Source organism: Papilio xuthus, unplaced genomic scaffold (genome assembly GCF_000836235.2).
Source record: "Papilio xuthus unplaced genomic scaffold, Pxut_1.1 DF825017.1, whole genome shotgun sequence".
Taxonomy (NCBI): domain Eukaryota; kingdom Metazoa; phylum Arthropoda; class Insecta; order Lepidoptera; family Papilionidae; genus Papilio; species Papilio xuthus.
The window spans coordinates 2,332,172-2,359,052 of NW_013533632.1; the positions used below are offsets into that span (position 1 = coordinate 2,332,172).

At 32.3% G+C, this 26,881-nt stretch overlaps 1 protein-coding gene across 3 annotated transcripts in view; it reads right to left on the reverse strand.

Moving 5' to 3' along the window:
- Window positions 1–26,881, reverse strand: part of LOC106126230 (Formin homology 2 domain containing) — a 52,391-nt gene that overhangs the window by 6,994 nt on the left and 18,516 nt on the right. For all 3 annotated transcript variants that reach the window (XM_013323729.1, XM_013323727.1, XM_013323728.1), the window contains exons 5-9: window positions 6,249–6,358; window positions 1,694–1,752; window positions 982–1,166; window positions 269–750; window positions 87–187 (exon numbers count right to left, since the gene is read on the reverse strand). In XM_013323729.1, coding sequence (XP_013179183.1) covers window positions 87–187; window positions 269–750; window positions 982–1,166; window positions 1,694–1,752; window positions 6,249–6,358 — 937 coding nt within the window. The remainder of the gene's footprint in view (window positions 1–86; window positions 188–268; window positions 751–981; window positions 1,167–1,693; window positions 1,753–6,248; window positions 6,359–26,881) is intronic.

A 26,881-nucleotide genomic window follows, 5' to 3' on the forward strand; every position in this document is an offset into this window, starting at 1 on the left:
TGTTAAAGTATTAATAGAGAAGTAAAAATGCAAGAGCTATGAATTCGGAATTTCACTCGCAAGCCTTAAAATATTATTTTCCAAACCTTTTTCTTTAGCTTGTTGTTTCTTTGATTTCCTTCTTTCGGTCGTATTTAAATTGAGACTCCTTCGCCCTAAAGACATTATGACCGAGTCATCTAGTTGCCTAAAATCAAATGAAAATGCATTGGTTATATTGATAAAATAAAAATCTCGTCATAAGAAAACAATATCCAATTTGACTCACTTCAGTGCTGTGCCGGTTTCATCCCCGTCTTCGTAAAGAAGTACAGCTTCAAATATTTGCAACTGCCTTAGAAGATCTAAATCTGTGCCTTGTTTAGACATATACAACTGGATTATATCATCTATTCCTTGGTCTTGTAAAGTGTCCACTTGATCATAATACGTATCTCGATCTGGTATGTTGTTTAAACATACATTTATTAATGTAGTTGCATATATAAGTAATTCAGTATCAGATGCATCGATATCTTGTAGAATTTTCATAATGTTGTACCACGGCTGTCTACCATTGGTGCTATCAACGATATTAATAGCATCGATAAGGAGCAAGCAGTTTTTATCGACGTATTCAACGAAAACTAATAGAAGTTTAAGGGATATTTTCACAACGTGACGATATTTGCTTTCTATTAAGGAATACAGCCATTGAATACATCGCTTGTGTATCATAACTCCGTGCATTCCATCAACGTACAAAAGTATCTGAAACATAATTATTATTGATTAAAAATTAGACGAAAGGAACAAGAGCTTTGGACTCCCTTCAGGTGGACCAATGACTTAGTTTGCACGGCGGGAAGTCGTTGCGGAAGGCGTAGGACCTATTCCCAGTAGTAGGCAGATAAAGGCTGATGACGATGATGATGAAAAATGATTTATTCAATGAATACACACGTAAAGGTACAGTTATAGATTAAACATATCGGTACTAACCTGACCAAGAGCTCTTAAGATATAATCCAGATAGTTGTGATCAGCTTTGTTGGCCACCTGCATGAGACAGTCCAAACCTTTGTTCGCGACGAATTCATGGACGAGATCTTTGTCTGATTGCAGTATCTGCTTGAGAGTGAACAGAGCTCTCCTGAGCTCCCTGCCTTGGGAGCGCAGTAGCGTATCTAAAACATAACGATGTACTCGATCAATTGTTAAACTTAAGACTTAGGTGTTACTTAAATTACCCATAAAACAGACCAAAGTTTGAGATAAGTGTCTAAGGTGGCCAGAAGCTATTTTCCGATGTGCTCTTTGGAGATTCTAGAAACTCATTACATTCGGGGATGAGGCTTAAAATCTTACTACACCCTATCTACTAAATAGGTATTATATGAATATTGTACAGTCAGCTGCATGAATATGTAAACATTTACAAAAATTTTAAAAGCTTGTATCATCATCTTCAGCTCACTATACGTCCCCACCGAGGGTCTCGGAGCCTACCCTAATTTAAGCTTGTATACCCTTTTGGTTTTCATTAGCACGTATTCGTGGTCGGAAGTATACGAACGGATACGTGCATACATAATTTTGAAACCGAAGGCGTATACAAGTTTCTAAAGTTTTTGAAGTATATACTCGTACATATTTATGCAGGTGACTGTACATTTAAAGGATTACTATTTAAAAAATGATGTAATTTACTCACCAATGATTCCATGTACTCGCACAGAGAGTTGAGTTCGTAATACGAGTGAATTTTTGCGACTGAAAAGTAAAAAAAAAAAACTATGAAAATTATATGTCATTATTGTACTAAGAGCCGAATTACATCTTTTATTTCAATTTAAACAATATGTAGATATGTAAAGTGAATTATATTAGCACTCGCATTTCATATAACCAAGTAGAAATAGTCTAGAAGTCAAGGGTTCTAACCGCGGAATTTTTGGTGCTGGGTTCGAATCCTGTCATTTGACTATTGCAACAAATCATGCCATAGTACAAGTTTCGACTTTATTTTGAGTATTTATTGCCAGTTGTTAAAAAATATTTTCCAATTTAAATTATAAACCTTTATGCGCTTTGTCGCGAAATTATACTGTCTGTTGCAAAGCAGGTCAGACTTTAAAAATCTTAGTATGTTTTATTATAAATGCAATAAATAAAAAAAACATGTAAAAAGTGATGAACAATATTTATTTTTATTTAAAAGTAACTTTTAAATAAAAATAAATTATTTAATGTAAACTTGTAACGAAATAAAAAGCAAAGATTTGAATGATGATTTTTTTAAAGATGCTTTTAAATCTCTTTTTCCAATATTATAATATTTAATTAGTTTAAATTATACATTGAATAAGAGTAAATAAATATTAAGATGAAATAATAAAAGAGAACAAAGATAAAAACATATAAATTCTACACTTACTAAACTAAATGATCAAATTCATCAGAGGAATATTCGTCTTCGGACATTGTTAATATTTGAATTATATTAAAATAAGAATCACACGCTTACGCAAGTATCGATTCAGAACTTATTAAAAAAAAACTTTAATAAAACTTTTCACATTTTCCTCAATCACAAAGTTACTTGCGCTTCGTATCGCGTTCGAATTCAAACTACGCTACTGGTAAGCGTTGAAAGATTTTTCTTGCTTACAATCGATTTATTGGGACACATGAATTATTTAGCTTCAAATCGATTCCTAAAACGAAGCTGATGCTCGTATTGAAAATTTCAGTAGAAAATTATAATAAATGGAAGGTTTTCGTTTCACAATTATTCAAAATCTGAACCCAATGTGGAAATCTAATCAGAAATTTAAAGAGTAGAAAAAAACAAATTTATCGGGTTATATATAATTGCGTATATTTAAACCGATATATTTTGTTTTTTAGCATTTAATAAACTTTATTTATACTTCTACATTTTTTTTTATTTTGAAATCTAGTCTAAACTTTAAGGAGGAAATAATAGATGGGTCGGATGATAGAAACATATGACAGAGAAATATATATTGTGTCAATAATCTGTAAAGAAAAGGGTAGAAATATTATATAATTTAGTCCCAGGTATAGTAAACAAATGGCATACATTTTGGGCACGCCACTAATCACAGACTGTACTATGCGTAATAAAAAGTTTGAAGTAGCTATTATAAGAGTAGCGAACACGAGTGATCCCTACGCTACGGAGTTTTACCAGAAAGTTGTTCTATAGCACATCTATGACTTCATGAAACAATACTTTAAAAAAGCTGCCACGTTGCTACGTAAAGGTTCGTCATACTTGATTTAACCGTTTTCAAACTGCCTTACTAAACTGTATGAATCGATATCGTGGGCTTTTTGCAAACTGATTGTAAATAGATGGGAAAAAACTACGGACGACAAACACTCACGGTTTCGCTTAATAATAGTATAGTTTTCTATACTTTCCACGCCATCGGAGAAATGAAAATATATGTTTTGATTATTTCGTTATTTGATTACGATTTATGTACAGTGGGCCTAGTACGAATTTTTCTTACTATAGCCATCGTATAGTCATCGTTAATTATGTTAAAACTAGGTGTTGCACAGGTCTCCGTCCGCGCAGAATAACATGTGTGCCCATGTGTTCTTCCAGATTACGTTTTACATATAGATGTAGACGTATGTTTCTTATATACCAAATTTCACAAATACAAACATCCATTCTTTTATTTAAACTTTCGCATTTATAATATTAGTAAAATTGGTATGAAATTTGATGGCGATTATCACAAATATTCGTGTTATCCACTGTTCGTTAATTTGTAATTAATATGAGAAATAATAGTAGGTTTCCACTAACGAAATAAACCCACAATTCATATCTGCTTTTCTATTTTTTCAGAGAGAATAACGTAGTAAGAAACCCTTGCTAAGATTTAGAGTCGCGGGTTTAAATTCCAATAATTGCCACAGATAATACAAAATAGTGTTTATTTTTTATATTTGTGAAAGTAACAAACCAAACTTTTTTCATCTACATATATAAAAGAAAGCCGTGTTAGTTACACTATTTATAACTCAAGAACGGCTTTACCGATATGGCTGAAAATTGGTGAGGAGATAGCTTAGAGCCAGGAAACGGACATAGGATACTATTTATAATTTTTTTTTAATTTATGCCTTGAAGAGCTGCTTTTTATTTACTTACTAATATTATAAATGCGAATGTTTAGATGGATGTGATGTGAATGGATGGGTGGGCTATACTAATTAAGGTTTTTTATATATATCCACGCGGACGGAGTCGCGGGCGACAGCTAGTTATAATATAAATATAGAGTAACATCTTGATTGGAGAATGTAGTCTCATTCAGAACATCTGGTTTTATTCAATATTAATACCGTATGATTTTATTGAGTAAAAATATGATAATACCGTTTATTGTTACAATAATTACAATAATCTTTATGTTTCGGGCACAAAGAATTAGGCTACAACGTTTGTATGTGTATATTACATACAAGTTGAAACTAATCTTGATAGATGTGTAGATGTGATCTAAATAAATAAATTCATGGTGTCCATTCCGACATCGACGTAATTTGGGTATATTTGCAAATGGTGACCATTTTTATATCTGTCAGTAACCTGTTGTGAAACGATATTTTTGATAGTATAGTAATCGTTTAAGTTATGCCCAATGTTTTTTTTTACAGTTTTTTTTTTAATTTTGTATACAGGATGATAATTCCAATTTTGAATTTAGAATTCCTTTAAAATGAGGGAGAATAGTCACTTACAAGCCATGCTTTGGATCTTTCTACCACATCACTTAGCATCAGATGAGATTAAACGCTAAATTATTACTTATTAATAAGTGTGAGTTTAAATTAGCAGAAAATCTGATTATATTTATACTTATTCAGTATTTGTACGGGTAAGAGTATGCAATCAATTGCGTCGGCCACGACCTCTAAACTCCCCAACACAAATACGTCTGTCAATCATCATAAATATAACTAATGTGACCATGTATTTATATTTATAAAGACATTTTAGGGTAATTTTAAATTAGACAAGTTATTTTATTGTAAGATCCAATATCATGTTATTATGTACAGGTGAAGTTTGAGACTTTGTAAGGAAAACTTATTTACCTAATAGCTGTCGCCCGTGACAACGTCCGCGCGGTAAAAAATAATAATAAGTAGCCAATGTGTTCTTTTAGAGTATGTTCTATATCTGTGCAAAATTTTATCAAGATCCGTTTAACCTTTCCGGAGGTACCTTTAAACAAACATCCACCCATCTATCTAAACATTCGCATTTGTAAGAATTAAGAAGTAAGACTAGTTGTCGTCAACTTCGTTCCCGCAGAATTAAAAATAAGCTTCATTTACCTATGTGTTCTATTCAAACAATTGCAATTATAATATTAGTAAAATAGAAGTAGACTTATGTCTAACTATGGTTATCTTTACCATGAAATTTCACTGTCTAAATACACATTAAAAAGTGCATCATAATATATTAAGTTAACAGAAAATTATGGAGGTCGTATAAAGTATCGACGCAACAACATAATAGCAGGATGGTCGCACAATTGCTGGGGATCCCTAAACATGTCTTCCTAATATATAAATACACATAGATATATATGTTAGGTAATTGAAACCTGAAATCTTATATAACACTGCTATTAAAGAAACAAATATACACGTACAAGCAATACACACGTACTTACGTATATATACAAGAACCAGGATAAGCGAGAAACTCAAAGAAAGAAACCTCTATAGGCAAGAACAGTATCGCGGTCCCTTGAACTCCTGCCTATTCACTTTATATTGATATCTTCTGCTTTTACAAAAGAATATGGAAGGTATAATAATATCTTTGCTCAACTTCGATAATGGGGCGTTAGGGGAAGTGCTTCAAAGGGCTTGAACAAGATAGACCTCTGCAATAGATCTGCATTGGTAGGCTTTGTGAAAGATGTACGTTTCTTGAAGTCTAAGTGGTACTGATTTTTAATTACCGCCGAGAAGTTTATTATTAATTCGATAATTCGTGACATGTATTTGTTACGTTTAATAATTTCTTGAAGCAACCGTTGAAAGACGCTTTTTTAAAAGTCTTCAAAAAAAATCGATACTCATTAATCAAAAAGAGCATCCTTTAGCATAGATTTCTAATATTATCTCTACCCTAAGTGAGACCATTTAATGATTCTATTATTTGATATGTGGATTTTAGTTGAAAGCAAAAAAAGTTGAATTACTTGTCTTGAAGTCCCTCAAGTTCTTCATCTTGTTCGCCGAGGGTCGAATCTAAGTCCAGATATGCTCCGTAGTCGCCGTCCTTGAACACCTGTAGCGTAACGTCGTCGAGCTAGAAAAAAAAAACAATATAATGTTTACAAAACTTCTTAATTTTAAAGTTCCCGGACACAAATATAAAAGCACGCCATCTAGTAGTCAATTATGCTAGCTCCATTTTGATAGCATTAGAACTTTTCAAATAGATGGCGGTAAAGACAACTTTACACGTTTTAATACAGTTTCAAAAAATAAATCGCGTACTATTTTTCCATTCAACATTTGTCTAATTTAAAATATTAAAAAACTATATTTTTTACATATCTCAGTAGTATGAGAATAAAGATAAGTAAGTGTAAAAAAAATATTAATTAAATTATTTTTTTTAATCTTTTTTAAATCTTGTAATTATTTCTTCTGAGTAATTCTGAGTTTTGATCAGTGATATACTAATCGTCGTATACACATGCAACTGTGTCTTGGCATTGTGCCATCGTAGATCCTAGTTATTGGGCAAAGGGTATTGTGGGAAACTGGAGCAAAAGTTTAGAAATAGTGTTTCCAGTAGCTGTTAAACTATTAATAACGTTAAATTATGTTTCTATCTTAAACATACGTCAGTTAATACTTTTGTGGAAAAAGAAATGAAATGTGAGAGAGATTATACGTATGGTTAAAAACTCACAAAAAACAGTACCCACTTATTATAATAAAACTAAGCAATATGTTTTTGTTTTAATACTTCGATTATTTATACGTATGTTGCTAAAATTAGGATACACAAATATAACTTTAAAGTATACTTTCGTGTAAATTGGATTCATGAATCGAAGTTATTTAGAGCAAATGTATATTATATGTGCATTTGTGTTAATTTCACGTACACGTGAGGTGAATGGTACAAGATTATAAATAGAATGAAGCAGCTTCCCGAAATTTCTTGATTACTCAGACATGAAAAATATATTGCAACAATTATTTCCAGACTTATTATAAAACCGTAGGGTTAACTGCCGTAACAATAACCTAAGATTATGATAACACAGTTTACAATATATTTGTACCGTGTATACCGACACGGAAATGACACAATATTTATAATCAGCTCACTATAAATCCCCACTAAGGGGCTTGGAGTCTACCTTAAGTTAGGAGTGACTAGGCCATAGTCAACCACGCTGGTCAAGTGCTTGGTTGACTTCACATATATCTTTGAATTTCGATTTGGCGAATCCTCCTTCTTTTAGAAGAGTTTATATTAATTCAATCCGATCACGTGTTCCTCTTTCACACAATCCATCCGTAATTTCCATATTCCTTTAGGTTAGTAATACATAGTTGAGATATTTATTTGACATAGTAATTATATTCATTCTACGTATACGTAACTAACTTTGGTGACTAACGGATGTTACCTTGAAGTTTTCCCCGAGTACAAGCGCACAGATTCGACGTAATTACAAAACAAAAAATTACTTATCTTAAAAAAAACTGTACAGAAGTGTATTGATTTTTACTTGAAACTTTAACATAGATACAAAAACATGTTTATTTTTTTTATAAAAGCATTCGTACACAATAACTGTGAATGTTAAATTTTCATTAAGATTTAAAAAAAAATTAACTCAAAATTATCTTAAAGATCTGATAAACTGTTTTTATAAAGAGCCCATAAACTATGTTATTTATAACCAACCAAGAAAATAATGTCTATATTAGTAATTCCAGTATTTAAAATTCGCGTGCGTAAATTAATTTCCGGTACTAACAAAGGTTAGTTTTAAATATCACTAATCTCATGTGAATAAAACGGTAGTAATGTCAATGACACTACAAGGTCGCATGAAAACTTCAAATTATGACTGACACAGAAATGTCTCGGATTAAATAGAAGCAAGATAGATCCTGAATCACTATTATTATAATGCAATAGCTGTGGACCGCGACTCCGTCTGTGCGGAATTAAAAAAAAAACATAATTAGTAGTCTGTGTTCTTTATAGTATGTTCTACATCTATGCCTAATTTAATCGAGATCTGTTCAGCCATCCCTGCATCTAAACATTCGCATTTATAATATTAATAACATATACCTACAAGGTAAAGATGATAAATATTTCTTGTAAAAATAAGAGTCGAATTCTACGGTAGAAACATATTTATAAAATGATACTGTCATCTCGCTCATTCTCTTTACAAAAACAGAGATAGGTTACAAAAATAGTATTAAATATCGATTACATTTTCTATGTGTCAAGAATGTCTTAAGTATTATTTGTAAGCTAATTATTAAAAAAAAAATGCTTCGGTTTAGGTCTGTCATTAGACGCGGAAGTGGACCATCTGCATCCTGCAACCTGAAGCAGAATTTGCAAGTCGTGATCACAACGCGTGGGAAAGAGGAAAGGGTGATCTTACTACCCTACCCTGTATGCAATTAATTGTTGTTTGTTAACGAATTGAGCATTTTCAAAGGCAATTGTGTACTATGTTACCGATGAATTATGAATTTTGACAATTAAAAATCTTACTAGACATAGTATGCTATGTCGGTCAATGATTGAACTGAGTAGTTTTCATATTTTAAAACTGTTATTTCACTAGACTTCAGAAGAACTATTTAAAATAAAAAATAATTAGAAATGGAATATTTGTTTGTAAAAGACAAAGAGATAAGATAAATAATCAGATACATTGAACGCAGTATTGATTTTTGAATAAAATGCAGTAGCAATTTTCATGCTAGTCTAAGCATGACTATCGATGTTTTATATTAAAAATAACACTGAAACCCAAAGATGGTTTATATTAAAATGCCCAAAATGAGATCACAGCTTTGATATTAACTACAAGAACAATATCGAATTTTTTGTCAAAATTTCGACAGTTACAGGAAGGAAAATAGTGACATCTAGCGGCGAAAAGATATTTTTTTTTCTTTTTTTAACATTGCTCAATAAAATAAAATAAATAAATAAATATACCAGTTTAATAAAGCATAACTATTGTTATAAATTAATATATATGGCACTTTTGTCTTATAGCCCGGAAACACAAATGGATAATCCTCACCTGAGCTCAGCACAGATATTTAGCGCAGATAATTTTAGCCAAATACCACGGTGAGTAAGCCGCGTTATTTACATCTATATTAATGCAGTTTTATATACAAACATGTATATAGAATACATATAAACATTTTCTACGTGTTGGAAATAAAATAAAGTAACCGTTAAATCTATCAAAATAGCCAGGGATAATAAACATTTTACTCTTTTTAGATAAAACTACGTCTGAAACGTACATTTTCAGTGAAATCTTATAAGCGAAGAAGATAAAATTTGATCATATTAAACAGATTATAAAACCATTGCCGCATTCAGTATGGTTAATTGGCTACTCAAGCACACCTTAGTTTAGATTTCTTTCATAAAATATGCACTAAATCTGTTTTTTCTTTATGTAAAGGAAAACGAAAATAAATCAATTCTAGACACGAGTTTTAAGACGATTAACTGTGATTAACTTGAAGAAATTAATCAATTAATTAGTGAAATATTAATCTAAGCTTTGGTCAAAGTTTGAAGTTTCTATTGAAAGTAAAAAAGTAAGATTGAAACTTACCCGATGAGGTGCTTGTAGTAATCGATGTACTGCTGCAATTTGATACGACAGTGGTATTGTCGTGTTAAACGTATGATATAAAGGTCTTGTCGGTTCCCGTACATTGTATTCAGTAAATGGGTCCAAATCGTTCAGATATTGGACTCTGCACACAAACGTCTCCGCACCAATATCCCTTACAGTCCCATTCACACGTAAATTATCCTTCACTTTTACCAATTCGATCATTTTATAACACTTTTATCACAATTGATTAAACGAATTTTATTAATATTATAATGTATATCACATTGTACCACTAAACAGAAATAGAAAATTAAAATTTATATCGCAAAAAAATACAGAACCTTCTTTTTTGAAGTCGGTTTATAATTGCGGAGCCGGTTTTTATTTTTCCCAGTAGATGTGCGTTTCAAGCGCGAACTGATTTTAGACTAGTGTTGTAAAGCGTTGTGCACCTTCACGGCTTTTGATAAGCGTGTAGCAATTATCTTTTTGATTGATTATTATTAATATTGCAACAAAGGTGAAACGAATGTAATACGTTTTATAACTTTGTTGGTATAAATTCTTCAGAGATCGTATAGTAAGAAAAGTTGGTGACTCAAATATTGCAATTTTAAATATTTTTGAATATAAAGCAATACTTATCTAGTACATTCCTGTACCTTATTTTGTCACGTATGTATACATATTAAAGTAAGTGACCGATAACAAAAAATTCAAAGACTATCATGATTGTAAAAAAAAAAAGAAACTAAAAGAGGGTTATAAAATGTTATGTACCCCTGTTTTTATTGATATCTGATAGTTTTGTTTATGAGGTCACAAATGCTATGATAAATAATTTTTGTACGTCAGATTAAAATCTGTTACATATTACATCTTAATATTCAGATAAGAGCGTCGGTGACTCAGGTGTTAAGCACTTGACTTGCAATCTGCAGGTCCTGAGTTCGAATCCCGCTATATACCAAAGTGTTTTTCGATTTCCGATTTACGTATGTATATTGATTCGACGTTGTTACGGTGAGGAAAAACATCGTGATGCAACCTGCATATATCTAAGAAGAAATTCAAAGATATGTGTGAAGTCAACCAACCCACACTGGGCCAGCGTGGTTGACTATGGCCTCCGTAGGCTCCGAGCCCCTCGGCGGGGACTTATAGTGAGCTGATGATGATGAATTCAGATAACAAGCAGATACTTAATTTAATCAACGATGTCTCAAGATATGAATGTACTGTATTTTATCTGAATTAATTATGACACAATGATACCTTGTCATATCAATTTCTTTGTTATCTCAACACTGTATGACCAAATATTACGATGTTAATTCATTGTAATGGTGTCGAAACAAATATCGAATTGTTTATTGTAATTGATTTTCAAGCTAAGGATGATTTCATTTTAACATACGCCTCCGTCGTTGCTGAATTAAAAAGCAAAATAAGCCTATGTGTTCTTTAGACTATGTTCTATATCTGTGCAAATTTCCATCTATTCATCTAAACTTTCGCAATTATAATATTTAGTTTCTTTCCTTAAAAAAATAATGAAATAATAAAATTAAATTATGTCAACAGATTAAAATATTTTAGTTTTTTAATAGTGTATTTATGCTGACTTACTTTTGTTAATTTGTTTTACTTCTTTCTAATACTATAGATGCGAATATTTTGATGGATAGTTGCATGGATCTCGCTAAAAATTTCTTACAGTCTGGAAGAACACATAGGGTATTTATAATTTTTTCCATTCCACGCGGACGTAGTCGCGGGCGACAACGAGTTATAAGTTAAACTTTTTAATACCATTTGTATATGCATTATTAGTAAGATTATAACAGGTTGTAGATTCAATATAATTTATGATGAAGGGGTTTCGATCAAGTTTTTGTAGACGTTAGCGCATCCTCTAATAGCGGTTTTGCTTCCTTGTTTTTTTACAAGACGGGAGTAATTTAACTAATATTTTTATACTAAACATTATTTAAGAGAAAATAGGAAAGATATTTTACAAGTACCAAACATACAATTTACAGTTTATGTGATGTGAGTAAAATTATTCATTTACTTTTAGGAGTAGAAGTTATGTCCCACAGTACACAAACTATTCGTGATTTTCAAGTGAACGTTATTGAAATTTCACTTTTTTTATTATCAATGTTTTTCAATTATAACGGCCCAAGATAATAAATCTATTTAGTTACTACTCAACTCTAACACTTAAGTTTATTGATATGGATTAATATCTGAACAAATACTTTCTCACTTTAGACAAAAGATAAGTCCAAATATTAAACGTTGAGTGTTACAAGCCTTGAGAATATCGTGGTTGCATCGTCGGACAATAGACATTAAATAAAAGGTTAACGGTCCAAAAGTTACGACATTTTGGCGTCCATTCGTAAAGTAGCATATTAAATATTACGTTGTAAGTGCTCGCAGCTGGAAAATATTTATAACGCTCTATTAAACTCATAAGCGTTAGTAACAAAATTAAATGAATCACACTGTTCAATAATATTGATATGAAATAAATCATTATTGGACACGGTATATTTGCGACTTTTAAAATATATAGCTGTCGTCCGTGACTACGTCCGCGAGGAATTATAAAAAAAAAAAAACATTAGTTGCCTATATGTTTCTTCAGACTATGTTCTATATGTATGCCGAATATAATCAGGATCCGTTCAGCTGTTATGGAGATACCTTCAAACATACATCCATCCATCCATCTAACATTCGCATTTATATTATTAGTAAAGTAGTTAATATAAATAGAATATTGTGGGTTTGAAAAATGATCCACCACAAAGTTGCAAGTAGCATTCCCCAGTTTCTGATCGGGAAATGAACGGGGTGAATGACCTAAATGCTGGTCGCCCGACTGTCTCTCATTGCTACGATTCATTACATCTTTGATTGGGGACACGGGTGGATAAGAAAATAATTGTTTTTTTTTGTTTCATTTATTAACTACGCGCTAAGACTTTCATATATTTTTGAAAAGATAAGTGGTGTATTACGATTGTTAGTTTTTACAATGACCTCATTTAACTTTAGTTTTATTTTAATATTTTAGTGTATGTTTCCAGAGATAAAATCTGTCTTTCAGTTGGATTTTTCACGCAAAATTTTAACATGCTTTGCAGCCTACCCATACCTATGTCTATCTCGATATTCGAAACCAATTAAATTAATTTAGGAGCACTATACAAAAAACAAATTTAAAATCGATACAACCTCGCTAGCTTATAACTAATGAATTTTATATAATGGGTAAAATGGTATATTTTGATGTACACCCGCAATATAAAAACATATTGTCTAACTACGTCAGTGTGTTATAGACAATTAAATCCTTGAACCCTTTAATCTCATAAATACATGATTATCTAATCGGATAGTGTTTACATAATATATTTTACATAAGTACTATAGTTATGTATTAAATAAAAAGATATATAACACGCGAATTAAGCGTATTATGGTGTTAGTTGTTGGTAGACATAACATATTGTATTCCATTTCAACGAGAAACAAATGAGATTAATGTGATGAGGAAAGTAATTTATGTTATATTATTTCTTGATAAATTCTTGATATATTTGCTATTATTACTAGCGATCGCCTTCGACTTCGTCAGAGCAGAATATTAAAATTTTATTTTTGAATTTTAACAGTGGTAGAGCCCGCTTTAACATCTTCGCACGCATCGGCCCGGCTCGCCCGGTGAAATACCACGACCACACAGAAGGCAGGCGTGAAGTGGAAGCAATTCCGCGTTTCGTCTGATGAGTGTGCGTCCCGGAGGCCTAATTTAGTCCGCTTTCCCTTCCCATCCTTTTCTTTATAAGGAAAGGATGGGAAGTGGACTTTCGGGATGAGACGATGCATGGAAAGGGAAGATATTTTCTTTCTGTGCATCCACTCCTCCGTCAATTAGAGGTAGGCAACGCATATGCAATTGCGTATGTCTGTGGGCAGCGGTCGCTTCGCTATTCCAGCGATTTCAGGTGGCCGCTTGCTCGTTTGCCACCTTCTGATATAAAAAAAATAATAATAAAAATAGCCTAGTAACCTATAACATGCGTGCTTGCATCAGCTACCTTCCCGTTAAAGTCCAGTCAAAATCTGTACAGTCGGTGCGAAGAGTCCCGGAATTTCATAAATTGTTTTTTTGAACAATAAAACTTTTAGCGAGTGCTTTTCAGTCTTTGATACAGATATTTGAGAATGTTAACGTAATTTTTTGACATACAATAACGATATCTAGGCTAAGGTCCGGATAACTTGGTACCTATCATTCGGAAGTCTTATCACGCGCCTATGGTGGCGTATGTGGTAACAGAATGGTGAGGTAGTGCAGTGGGAATATCCAGTATTGTTTGCGTAAACGTCGATACAGAACAGTACCGTTTTGATGAACCATAGGAGTACTGCAATGGTCTACTGTTCTGCCCTCATGTGAAACCAGCGAAGTCAGGTCGTGATGCCGACTTGGAGCCAGCACTTGAACTCCTGCGACCCCGGTCGTGTGTAGTCGCGATCACGACCCTCCCTCGCCTGTCCACTACATAATTGTGTCTACTATTGCATTTTAATATCTCATGCGTACTAAATAGATGACCACAATTTAAGTTAAAAAAAACCGAATACATTGTACATGTAAAGGTTACGAATACAATAAAACTTCAACGAAATTGTTTAGAATGTAAGGCGTCATAAGGAGGTCGTAAAAAGAAAAAAACATTCTTGCAAACATATGAAATTATTTGTGTTTTCGACGATAGTTGTCGTGTTGTGTTCAATTGTGTGTCTATTTGTGCCAGCCCTACTGGAAGGGACAGCGTCCCCGGTCATTAGATTGTATTCTGTTCTAATTTTAAGAAAATTGCGTAATCCTTTACCGCGTTGCCCCGAGACTGGTGTTGTGCAATATGCGAAATCCATGGCCTCAGAATAAATTCTACAAATATCTTATCTGTGCGCGGTTCCGTGCTTCCCGCGGTTTTCGATAATCATCTATTTACGTCATTAAGTGCAATATGATTATAATCTGTATTATAATTATGCTAATATTCATATATATCGTGGTATTACTTCACACTAATATTTTGGTTTTATTGTCGGTTACGTCGCGCTTTATAACCAGAGATTTGCAAGACATTTTAACTGCTTATTTTGCAATGTTTATGAATACAAGAATATTTAAAAGGCAATTGCAACATAAAATTTAGTTTTTTTTTCTAATATATATTTTTATTGTAAATGAAAGACAGACATATATTTGAATACAAGTATAACGTATGATTCAAGAGTGAGTCAGCGGTTGGGGATGCCAAAGACAGATTTACATCTACTGAACACGTATGACAGAATGTTTGTAAGTAGAAAACACTGGACACGTGAACTTTTTTTCTTAAGTAGGACAAATATCAATGGAGTGAAACGATGTTCCTCGAATAAATTAAAAAAATAAATAACGAAATGGAATTTTCATGGAACTTAAAGCTTGCAATTTAATGCTTTGACATTTGGACCTATTCGAGAGAAAATATTTATGGGATCTACTGTTTAGGTGTTTTTATTTCAATTTAATGAAGCATCGGATTCAGATAGTATTAAAAAACCAATGTTAACATTGATCTTAGAAAGCAAATATTTGTATAACGTTATAAAAATAGTGTGCAGAAAGTTGAGCACTGACTTTCCAGACATTGCAATGTCTTGCAACTTTGATAAAGTCAATCTAGTTTTTACTATAGTTTGAAGAACGAAAAAATCATCGATTGATTCATGATAGAACAAAGATAACTTTTTTATCTGTAGAAAGTCTCGTGTAGCAACTTTTGAAATGAATTAGAAATACTGGAAAATTTCTACAACATTAACTCGATAATAAAAGGATTTGTTTTTATTAGAGGTAATAATAATGCATACTTAAAAATTAAGTATCCCATCTCATTAGTAGACAAAGAGTTTACATTCTGCCAAAGAGGTGGCATACTGGCCACTATGACCTTTGCCTTTTTAAATAATATAAAATAAGATGAAACAGAAAATCACGCGGGAAGTCAACGAGAAAACTACAAGATTTAGTCAGTGTTTGATGGAATTAGTAATGTAAATATGAATATATTACTTATAAGTTTGTAAACAAGGAATAAACTCATTTTGGCTGTCTTATTGGCGTTTTAAATGTGTATATTGTCCTTCGAGCTGGATTTGTTTGATAAATGAAGACAGTTGGATTTCGAGGATAAAACCTAATGCGTGATTATGAAAAGAAATTCTCTGTTAAATTTAAATAATTAAAGCTTTCAGTTTATTTGGAGCAATTTAAATGGGAGTGACTATTTATTGCGCGTAACTTCCGCCAGAAAAGGTCACTAGTACACGCCGTTCTGGATTCAACCTACTGTGTCTATTTAGATGAGCGTCATCCAAACAACCTCAATTAATTTTCATTAATGTAATACGTGTATTTTTGATAATATAAATCTGTATACACAATTAAGCTATTTATCAGTCACTGACTCGTTTGTCGAGATTTCTCGAAAACTGTAAATCCGATTATCTCCAAATTTGGTATAATTATTTCTTATTACATCTGGACAACCGTTAAGAAAGGGTTCCAATTAAATCATATATGAACAGTTGCCGTTGTACTTTATGTTTTGACATTAACAATATTTTGACATATAAATAAAAAAAGAATACATATATCCCAGAGGAAGATGGATATTAGTTTTTAAAAAGAATGAGCTGTATAACCAAAAATTTTGATAGAAGCCTTTAGGCAGTGAAAACTCACTGTAACATATGCCAAATAGAAATTAACAATGATAGAAAGTTCTAGTATCATCCACAAACATGACATTTTCTTTACTGGAGGGTTAGGCAAAGTGCATTCGCTTAAAGCGATTCCACAACGAATTTCAGAAATGTATAGAATTGACAATAACTTTCGATAAGTCACGTGATTGTCGCGCGTCAGTTCTATACGTTTTTGAAGTTCGTTATGGAATCGCTTGTGAGCGAATGCACTTTGTTAGCCCCCCAGATTTAGTTACAAACGTGGAAATGACTAAAATGCCTTTGTATGCGTTGTTAAGAAGTTTAAAAATAAAACCATAATGATAATATTACAAAATTGCGTGCAAAGTCGCGATGTAGATGTATTTATGTATACGATAATCTTACTTATTATAGAGCTGACATCAACATTGAGCAATAATAAATTGAGTGATTGATAAAAAGCTGTTTGTACACGTTAATGTCTATTGATTTACAATTGATGCGATTCTCAGCTTTTTGTATGTATCATTATGTATTTGTGTGAGTTTTTTTTATATCAAAAGGTGGGAAACGAGCGAGCGGCCACCTGAAATCGCTGAAATAGCGAAGTGACCGTTGCCCATAGACATACGCAATTGCATATGCGTTGCCTACCTTCAATCGACAGAGGAGAGGATGCACGGAAAGAAAATATCCCTTTCCATGCATCCTCTCATCCGGAAAGTCCACTTCCACTTCCCATCCTTTCCTTATAAAGAAAAGGATGGGAAGGGAAAGAGTAAACTATTATATTTATCTGCGTTATTTACCTATAATATATATTTTTCACTACTGTCGTTAATTCTAACTACCCAGAATCGATTTTAATTTCGATACATCTTGTGAATTAGCAAACATTAGAACGTAATGATTAAAATCGGTACAGAACACCACATGAATTACAAAAAAATGTGTTGTAAAGTATATCTGTTAATACGTCTAAATATTGCCGGTCCCTTCCATGTCAATGTAACCGGTTTTGTCAGTACCTTCACAGTGTAAACTTAAATGTCTATGCCGGTAATTATTATGGGAATCATGTACACGATACGCGCAGGATCGCACTTTCGACAGTTCGCAGTTCGTCGCACGGCAACGTCGAACCTGCCACTTCCGTAGTTAGATAACCGCGCTTCATTTGAATGCCACTTTGGGCGAGGTGACGTCATATTGATGACATTCATTGGCCGTGCAAAATTTTTCCATTTCATATTACGAGAACACGTGTTGATTTGTTATTCTGTATCGTAGCGGTCAGTTTCTTCTGTTCATTTAACTTTCACTGCCATTCTTAATTAACAGAATGAATATATTATACTTTTTTATTGGGAAGTTGACAGTAAGCGGATCATTTGATGTTAAACTTCGACCCTCATACATAAACATCGATTTCTTAGGTTATGTAAACACTGCAATCTTTGTCTGCATTTTGAGGTATACTATCTTAAATACGTATAAGGTGAAAAGTTACCTAATATTAGAAGATGTCCGCAATTTCGACATCATAGAAGTAAGAAAATCTTGTAATTTAGTCTATGTTACTCGGGGATAGTGTAGCTTCCAAACAGTGAAACAATTTTTTCAATCGCTTTAGAAGTTTGGAATTCAATGCAATCAAATCTTTATTTTAACTGTTTTACCTTATTTTTTACCTTCGATCAAGGTAATTTTTGTTTATTCCTCTTATTATCGTCCAATATTTATCATTGTGTTAAATAAAAAAATATACTAACATCTTTTAACGGAGGAATTTTTAAATATTTGAAAATTAGAGCAGGACACGTAAATAACACGCTATAAAGTATGTTAATGTGTTATATCTATAAATAAATGGAAACGTAAACAATTACAAAGAGGATTCGTATCCCGTGAGTAAAGTGCATGACGTTAGCTAACGAGATTGGCCGTGACAGTACCTATATAGTGGTGGTACAATTTATAAAAGAAAGCGTTTATTTAATGTAGGACAAAAAAATCACCCTTGATTTAGATTAGGCTCAGAGCGCCTAAACGGGGACGTGTGACGCTGATGATAAAAAAAAAATCAAATCAAATATAGACCAATTAAGAAAATCAAACTAACAGCAAATACAAGCTTATACTTTTAGCAGATTTCATGTTATATTGACTTTGGTCGGTTTTAGTTTAGTATTTAAATATATTTTTAAAATAACATGAATGATAATGTAACTATATCATTATTAAAAAACCTACTTGATAATGGTTTGTTTATTTAAAATATGTAAAAAAAAGAAAGTGTTTAATAAAATCGTCGTTACATCGTAAAGCGCACACTATTTTTCTTTCTCAAGGTCGTAGGTCATGTAAGCCGGTATTACTCTAGTACCGGATAGTTTCATTTCTTACTATACAATATTACGGCTTTACTTATTCAGGTCACAATATGGCTTTTAACTTATATTTTAAAGTTAGTGATACTTTCTTTTGTTTTTAGTATTATCTGCGGTAGATTCTAGTCTTAAACATGTCGCCAACTCTTTCATTTATCTTTGATAAGACAGGGACAACAGTATATGTCTATGCAACTGTCGCGGCAGTTCGATGCGTACCAAGCATTTTGGTTGCCTTCGATTTGTCTTGAGTTTTGTATGGTACACAATTCGTACTTGCTTCCGAGATCGAGCAAATACCGAGATCGAAGACTAACTGTCGTCCACGACCCCATCCGCGCGAAATTAAACGAAACCTTATTTCGTAGACTATGTTTTCTTCCAGACTTTGTTTACATCCATGCCAAATAACATCGAGATTCGTTGAGCCGCTCCAGAGATACCTTCAAACAAACATCCATCCATCTAAACATTCGGATTTATAATATTAGTAAGAGGTAGGATGTTATACATCTTTAATTTAACAAGTTTAATTCACTCTTTATAAGAAACGTGTTTAATTCTTCCTGAATCGATGTTTTTATGAAATTATAGCTTTATTAATTGCCAATTATAAGCACACTTTCGAAAATGTCTGGGCCAAGCGTTAAGATGCCAGGGAATATTGAAAGTTAATTGAATAGAATCACATAGTTCTAAGTCCCGTAATATGACATTGATTACCCGGCCTACTAGCTCCTATTACATTTCACAGAATACGTGTACAATATCAGCTGTTTACGCGATGGTGAGAAAACATACACAATGCAGGACTAACGTAACCGACATACTGTTTTAATTCTATTAAATAAGTACGTGTCATCGTAACACTGAATCTTGTTATTGCACACTTAGTCTATACCTTGGTCTATGTGTTTAAAAACAAATTTATTTTTAGAAAACAAAATAAACGAACAAAATGGTAATCTTACTAATATTATAAACGGATCTCGCTGAAATTTGGCATACATATAGAACATAGTGTAGAAGAACACATAGCCTACTTATTAAGTTTTTTTTTAATAACGCGCGGACAGAGTCACGGGCTGCAACTAGTAATAAATAATATAAACTGTCTGAAACACCTAAAACCTATCGTCACAAAAGAATTTAAATTAACGTTACATTAGTAAGTGCTTTGTCGTTTAACGTGTTATTACAAAAAAATATAAACTCCTTTGTTTCTTATCCTCTTTTCTCCTTTGTTTGAGGCCAGGGTTAAACTTTATGTCATGTTTTTATACTTTTGCGTATCGTCTGATCTTTCGGTGATCGAGGAAATGTATGGCCTATTGATGTAACATATTTAGCTTCACAATTTTTTCAAACTCCAAATTGACTAAGGATTGTTCTTGGTTGGTATTTGACCTGGGAAGTGCTAGACAAGTACAGCCTTTTTGAAAGTTATGAATTTTAGAAATATCAGTCGGTAATAAACGGATAAAGTTAATTATAATTTCTATAGTTTGTGACCTCATCTTTGATATTTAATCTCCTTTTTCCTTTTAAATAATTAGACGTCCAGACTATGTTCATATCTTATGACAAAAATCGAGATCATAATTTTCTGTTTTTTTTTTACTTTCATAAGATCTTCCTTCTGGCAACAACAACAAAAAAATACATTTATCGCCGCGTATTATTAATATTTAATGCCGTGATGAAGGCAATTAGGTTTTAATTTTTATTTAGAATATATTAAACTTTAAATTTTGTACGAAGTCACTAATATATAAAGTGTTAGTTAAGCTAACGATGTAAATATTTAATTTGCTTATGCAGTTTTCGTAACACGATACAAGCTATACTAAATAATGTATCATATTAACGTGTTTTACTTACACTTCATAATAAAAATTGCTTTTATATTTACGTAAGAATCGCTGAAACGGAACAGATAACGATCGGTTAATGCGCCCTGAACGAAATAACTCGGTCTATTGTTGTTATAATGCATCGAAACGTTAATTAGCATAAAATATGATGCAACGCATCCTTACTCGTATTACTAAACATCATTATGGAATACTAGCAAAAGTACGTGTATAGTAAATTGCATTTTGATTTATTACTTCTTACGTAATGGAAACGCCTATTTTATAATAAGATATTCGTTCTATAATTTTAGGTAAATAACGATGGCTCAGGTATAAATTGGCTTGTTAATAAATGTGTCAAACAAACGAACAAATAAGTTATGTGCTATTGCGGATACTCATTAACATGAAGAGTTTGTATTTTAGCCTTTGTGTATAAAAGAGAAAGAAATAAGAATAAGATTAGATAAGGAAAAGGACAAAAGGTGTGAACAGACAGGGTTCATTCATCAAACTCAAAGTTTAGAAACCAAAAAAAAGTAGTATATTTTCTTTTATTTATGAACTTGTATTACTATACTAGCTCTCGCCCGCGACTCCGTCCGCGCGGAATTATAGAACAACATAATTAGTAGCATATGTGTTCTTCCAAGCTATGTTCTACATGTATGATAAATTTCACCGAATTCCGTTCAGACGTTCCGGAGGTACTTTCAAACATTCATGCATCCATCGATCTAAACATTCGCATTACTAATATTTATGAGATTTTTGAGCTAGTATAAGTTGCAGTGATATGCGGAGAAATATTTTGGTGTAGTTTTCGAGTTTTTCAGTTCAAGATTAATTAAAAAAAAAAAATTACTTACATATAAATTGGGAAGATGAAGATTCAATTATGATATTTCAAAATATACTTGAGATTTGAATAAAAGCTATATTGTTCTATCACAAAATGAAAAGGTTCAAGACCGGTGCGTACACGACAAGTTTGTTCACAGTTCCTTTGTTATTTAGGTTGCTGTATAACACAAATCAGTCTGACAAACCGTCTGAGACTATTACGACGGGCATTTCCCGTGACCATTTCTACTGCATTGTTTAAAAAGAAATAAATACTTTGTCGATCGGTTCCTTGCTCAACGATCCTTAAATGCGATGGATTTTGTAAGTTTTATTTCTTTGTATTAAGGTTCATTTTTCTTTAATTTAAAAGTGACCATCATTAGTTTAGTGAGAGAACCAAACGGATTATAACGGTGTAGTAAAAAGTACACGTAATAATAATGCGATGAGTCATCAGTATGGTCATTATTATACTCGATGTTTTGCTCACGGTTTGTTTATATCGTGATAAGATTAAAAATTTAACGTGTTGCTGTAAAATGTTAAATATTCTAAGGCTACATTTTTAATAGAGTATTGAGGGCACCATTTGCAAGTCTTTGTTGCTTATTTTAAACAAATTTGAAGCGTTTTACACTTTAAATCGTCCACGTGGTGTTTTAAAAAATAAAAATGATCTTTATTACATTACAAATAAAGGTAAGCGGTGGCTCAGGGCTCAAGCACTTGACTTGCAATCTGCAGGTCCTGGGTTCGAGTCCCACCATGTACTAATTTGTTTTTCGATTCCCGATTTACGTATGTACATTGATTCGACGTTGTTACGGTGAGGGAAAACATCGAGATGCAGCCTGCATATATCTAAGACGAAATTCAAAGATATGTGTGAAGTCAACCAACCCGCACTGGGCCAGCGTTGACTATGGCCTAGTCATCCATAAACTTAGGGTAGGCTACGAGCCCCTCGGTGGGGACGTATAGTGAGCTGGTGAGGATATAAAGGATGTTTAGATGCCTAGCAGAAATAAAAAATTATTATGAGAAGTTAAACAAATGTATGTTTATGAACACAACACGAATATTAATTGTATATCACGACTCCCGACATTGAAGTTAGGAATTGTGTGAAGCGGCCACGCGTCCCCGTCTGTTATTTTCCCACGTATATCCACCTACTTGTGGATACACGAAATATTCTACTATCCCACTCTTTTTGTATGAAACAGTAAAGGACAGTGATAACAACACAAGCTCTTTAGGACTCTATTTGCATATTAAATGGTTTCGTCGCTACATGTTTGAAACGCAGTTAAAATATTTATTATCAAACTTTTTTTTTATATGTTAAGTTTACATAATCGCAACTTTATTATGTACTAGTTACAACAAATTATAATTTTGTTTAAAAACTTTGACTTTGTAACCACATTTATGAACACACTTTTTTTTTAGTTCGTGGCGTGAGTTCGTATTGACATTTATTTTTGCAGAGAAATCGTGTAATGGATTGATAGTCAAATCAATATATTTTTGACTTGATAAAAATACGCTAAATTTATAAATTTATTATCAATAAACGTCGCATTTACATGTTGCTGAAATGTGAGAAATCTAATTTATATGAAAAGTTATATTAGACTAGCTATCATACGCGACTCCGTTCGCGCAGAATTAAAAATAAATTTAATTAGTAGCCTTTGTGTTCTTCCAGACTATGTTCAATATCTGTGCCAAATTTCATCAAGATCTATTAAGTCGCTCTGGAGATACCTGCCAACAATCATCCATCTAAACATTCGCAATTATAATATTAGTAAGATACATTATGAATTTAGAAAACTACGTAAGTTTTTGTTTTGTTTGTCTATACTGTAATTAATTTTAGAAAATCATCAGAAATTCAATTCATAATTCGACGAGTTTTAGGAAAGAAAAATACGAAGGTATCCCAAAATTGAGAATAACTTCTTTAGGCTACAATTAGCCTATTTCCGTTTATAAAGAAGTTTACTATCTATTAGACATTAATAAAATATCTTTTATAGCTTATAGCTAGGTCATGGTTGAAATTTATATGAATATAATCTCTTGATAAGAAATTAGATAAAGATAAAATCTCTCCTCACATGCATTCTGCGATATTCCACGAACGATTATCATATAAATGTTAAGCTAAACATCGGACTTACTTCAATCAAAATATCACGTAAGTGTCGTCCAAATACACTATCAACGCTGCTACGTGATTAAGACCATTCAAATATAGCACAAGTACCGTGTCTCGGTGCTTCTTTCGTTCTAATTATTCTCGAAACAATAACAAAGAGTATTTAAAAACATTGTGTCATCCATGCACCATATACTGACCATACAGACGTTTAATGTCTTTACACAACTTACTAAATGCGAATGTTTGGATGTGTGAACGTTTGTTAGAAGATATGTCAAAAACAGCTGCGTGGATCTCGCTGAAATTTGGCATAGATTTAGAACAGTGTAGAAGAACACAAAGGCTACTAATTAAGTTCTTTTACTATACGCGGACGGAATTGCGGGCGACAGATGTTTAAAATATAAGTAGGATTTGTTATTATTTTTAGAATAAATATTATAGTAAGATTTGTTCTTATTGTTTTTATTTTCGATTATTATAAATGTAAGTGTAACAAGATTCAATCGAATTTACATGGCCCCAAGAACCAGTTTTTTTTTTACTTTTCATATTTTTTACCGTAGCCTTGCAAAAGAAATTAAAATAATAAAACTTACGTGAACTAAAAGTCAATAATAAAATAAAAATTTATACGCTTTCTGGAAGTTTACGAAGCCGTATCAAAACGATAACAGCTTGCAACCGTATTTGACTCGTTAATATCAGTCGTTATCATAAGAAAAAACTGCGCAGACCCGGCGGTCAGCTCGCTTGATTACTTCCACCGGGAATCGCTATAAAATGTATGTCTGCACAGATCGCGAGGTCAATGACTTTTTTATATATCCCTAATACTTGTGTCAATAGGAACACACGACCATTTTAGTACGGTAGGGTTTCATATTAATTTTTTTAATAACTACTTCACCGTAATACAAAAAGAAAAAAAACTCCGTTTGTCCCGGTTAAAGAAAAAGATTACAACTTTTTCTTTAAATCTTCTTAATATATATAAGATTGTTTTTTAAAAACATGTTGATTAAATTAATTTGGTGTTATTATATGTATTCATTAAAATGGTTTAACTCTTTACGCAATAGATTTTAAAGGTTATGTATGACATAATAATTGTTCTTGCCATTTAGATAACATTTATGTCTATTATACGAATCTGATATAAAAGTGGCATGTCGAAAGTAGATGGAATTCAAAAAATCTAGGTCTTCTAACTTATTGAGCTAAATTATGTAATAATCCTATTGTTGCTTGTGCTAATCTGTTGCTTGCAGTTGTACTGTTAAGTTTTTGATTGATTTTTTTAATTACAAATCAATTAATTAAGGTGAAGTTACTTTTACTCTTATTAAACTTAACTTTTAAATTATTTAATTCGGTATACTAATAAATGCCGCCAGATTATCTAGCTTAATGTTTGCTTAACGAATCTCATAAATAAACGATTGACAATTAACTCCTAACTAACACGACCTGATTTCTAGTGTCCTGGCATTTTCCATAAGCGTACGCAGAGAAATCTGCAGCGTTAACGAGACTTTCTATTCTTTTGTTAATTCATTAGGAAAAAACGACGGACCCATTTTAATTGCAAGACATTGTAACATCATGTTTACTCCTTATCGTTTGTTTAAAAGTAATATTACCAAACAATTTACCAAACATAAGTATTGTAGCATTCTTTTTAAAAATGCAAAGAAAAATGTAACTAAAAGTTTTTGAAATATTACTAAAAATGAGAAAATCGCGATCTCAAACTAAACAGTTACTAGTTGTCGCCCGCTACACCGGTGCGGACAGTACCGGTGTTTGGATTTAGCGATCCTGGGATCCTAACGAACCCAATTTATGATGGTCGATGAAGAAGTGTTAATGCATAAATCACACCTATTCTTGTGTTTATTCACAAAAAATTAAATGGTTTTTCAATGAGCTTTTTACTTATCCGAGGTTTATTTAAAGCTACCAAAATTGGCAGGTTCATTATCAGAGATCTAATTGGCCGCAACACCGATGTGGCATCACTTAACTGTCCGCACATTACGAGCTCCAGTGGCCTACTCTCACCAGCTAAAGTATATTTTTATCAAAACTTTATTATACATTTAATAAGGTTATGGTATCGTAAAAATATGCTTCCAAATGGATTGCATGAATACAGTTATACTTATATTTACTTCTCATGTTTATCACTAACGACTTACTTTTTAAAAATAAATTATAATTTAATTTTTTTTATAGATTGATTCAAGTTTTAATTGTGACTGAAATAAAAATTTAAATGCGACGTAAACAAGCTTAAGTCGTTTACATATTTTAATTAATTTGTTAGTTTTTGTACTATTTTTGCAATGTAAAGTATTCGAATTGCTGCATGCACATTATTGCAAAGAGTTGAATCTTAATGTTTGTCCAATCGAAGTAACGATTGCCGACTTTTATTTCTATCGACCGGTCTGGTGCTGCGAAAAAAACCAGTCACGCTGTCTCTTTCGAGTTTTCGATCGGCCGGTTCCGTTTAAGCGAAGACTTTAAAACTGGTGACGAACTGGACCGGTCCTGTATTGGTCTCAGTCAGAGACTAGTCTGGACAAGGGTGCGGTCTAAATATAGAACTAGATTCTGCAACCTTGTTATTTATAGATTACCTTTGACTATTCATTGAATTCTGATACCGAAGGACTGTTACATTGTTAAAGTACTTTTATTTATACCGCTTTATGTATTTATTTATAGTTAACATCAAAGTATAATGTATTTAAGACATAAACATTTCAGTAAATAAACTTAAGACATTCTTTGTTTTAAATTAATTGTTAGTGTTGCCTTTTTCATTAGCGATTCTGTTTTATGGATCCTAGACGAGGAGTGAGTGTGGGGTCGTATTTGAAAGTTACTTGT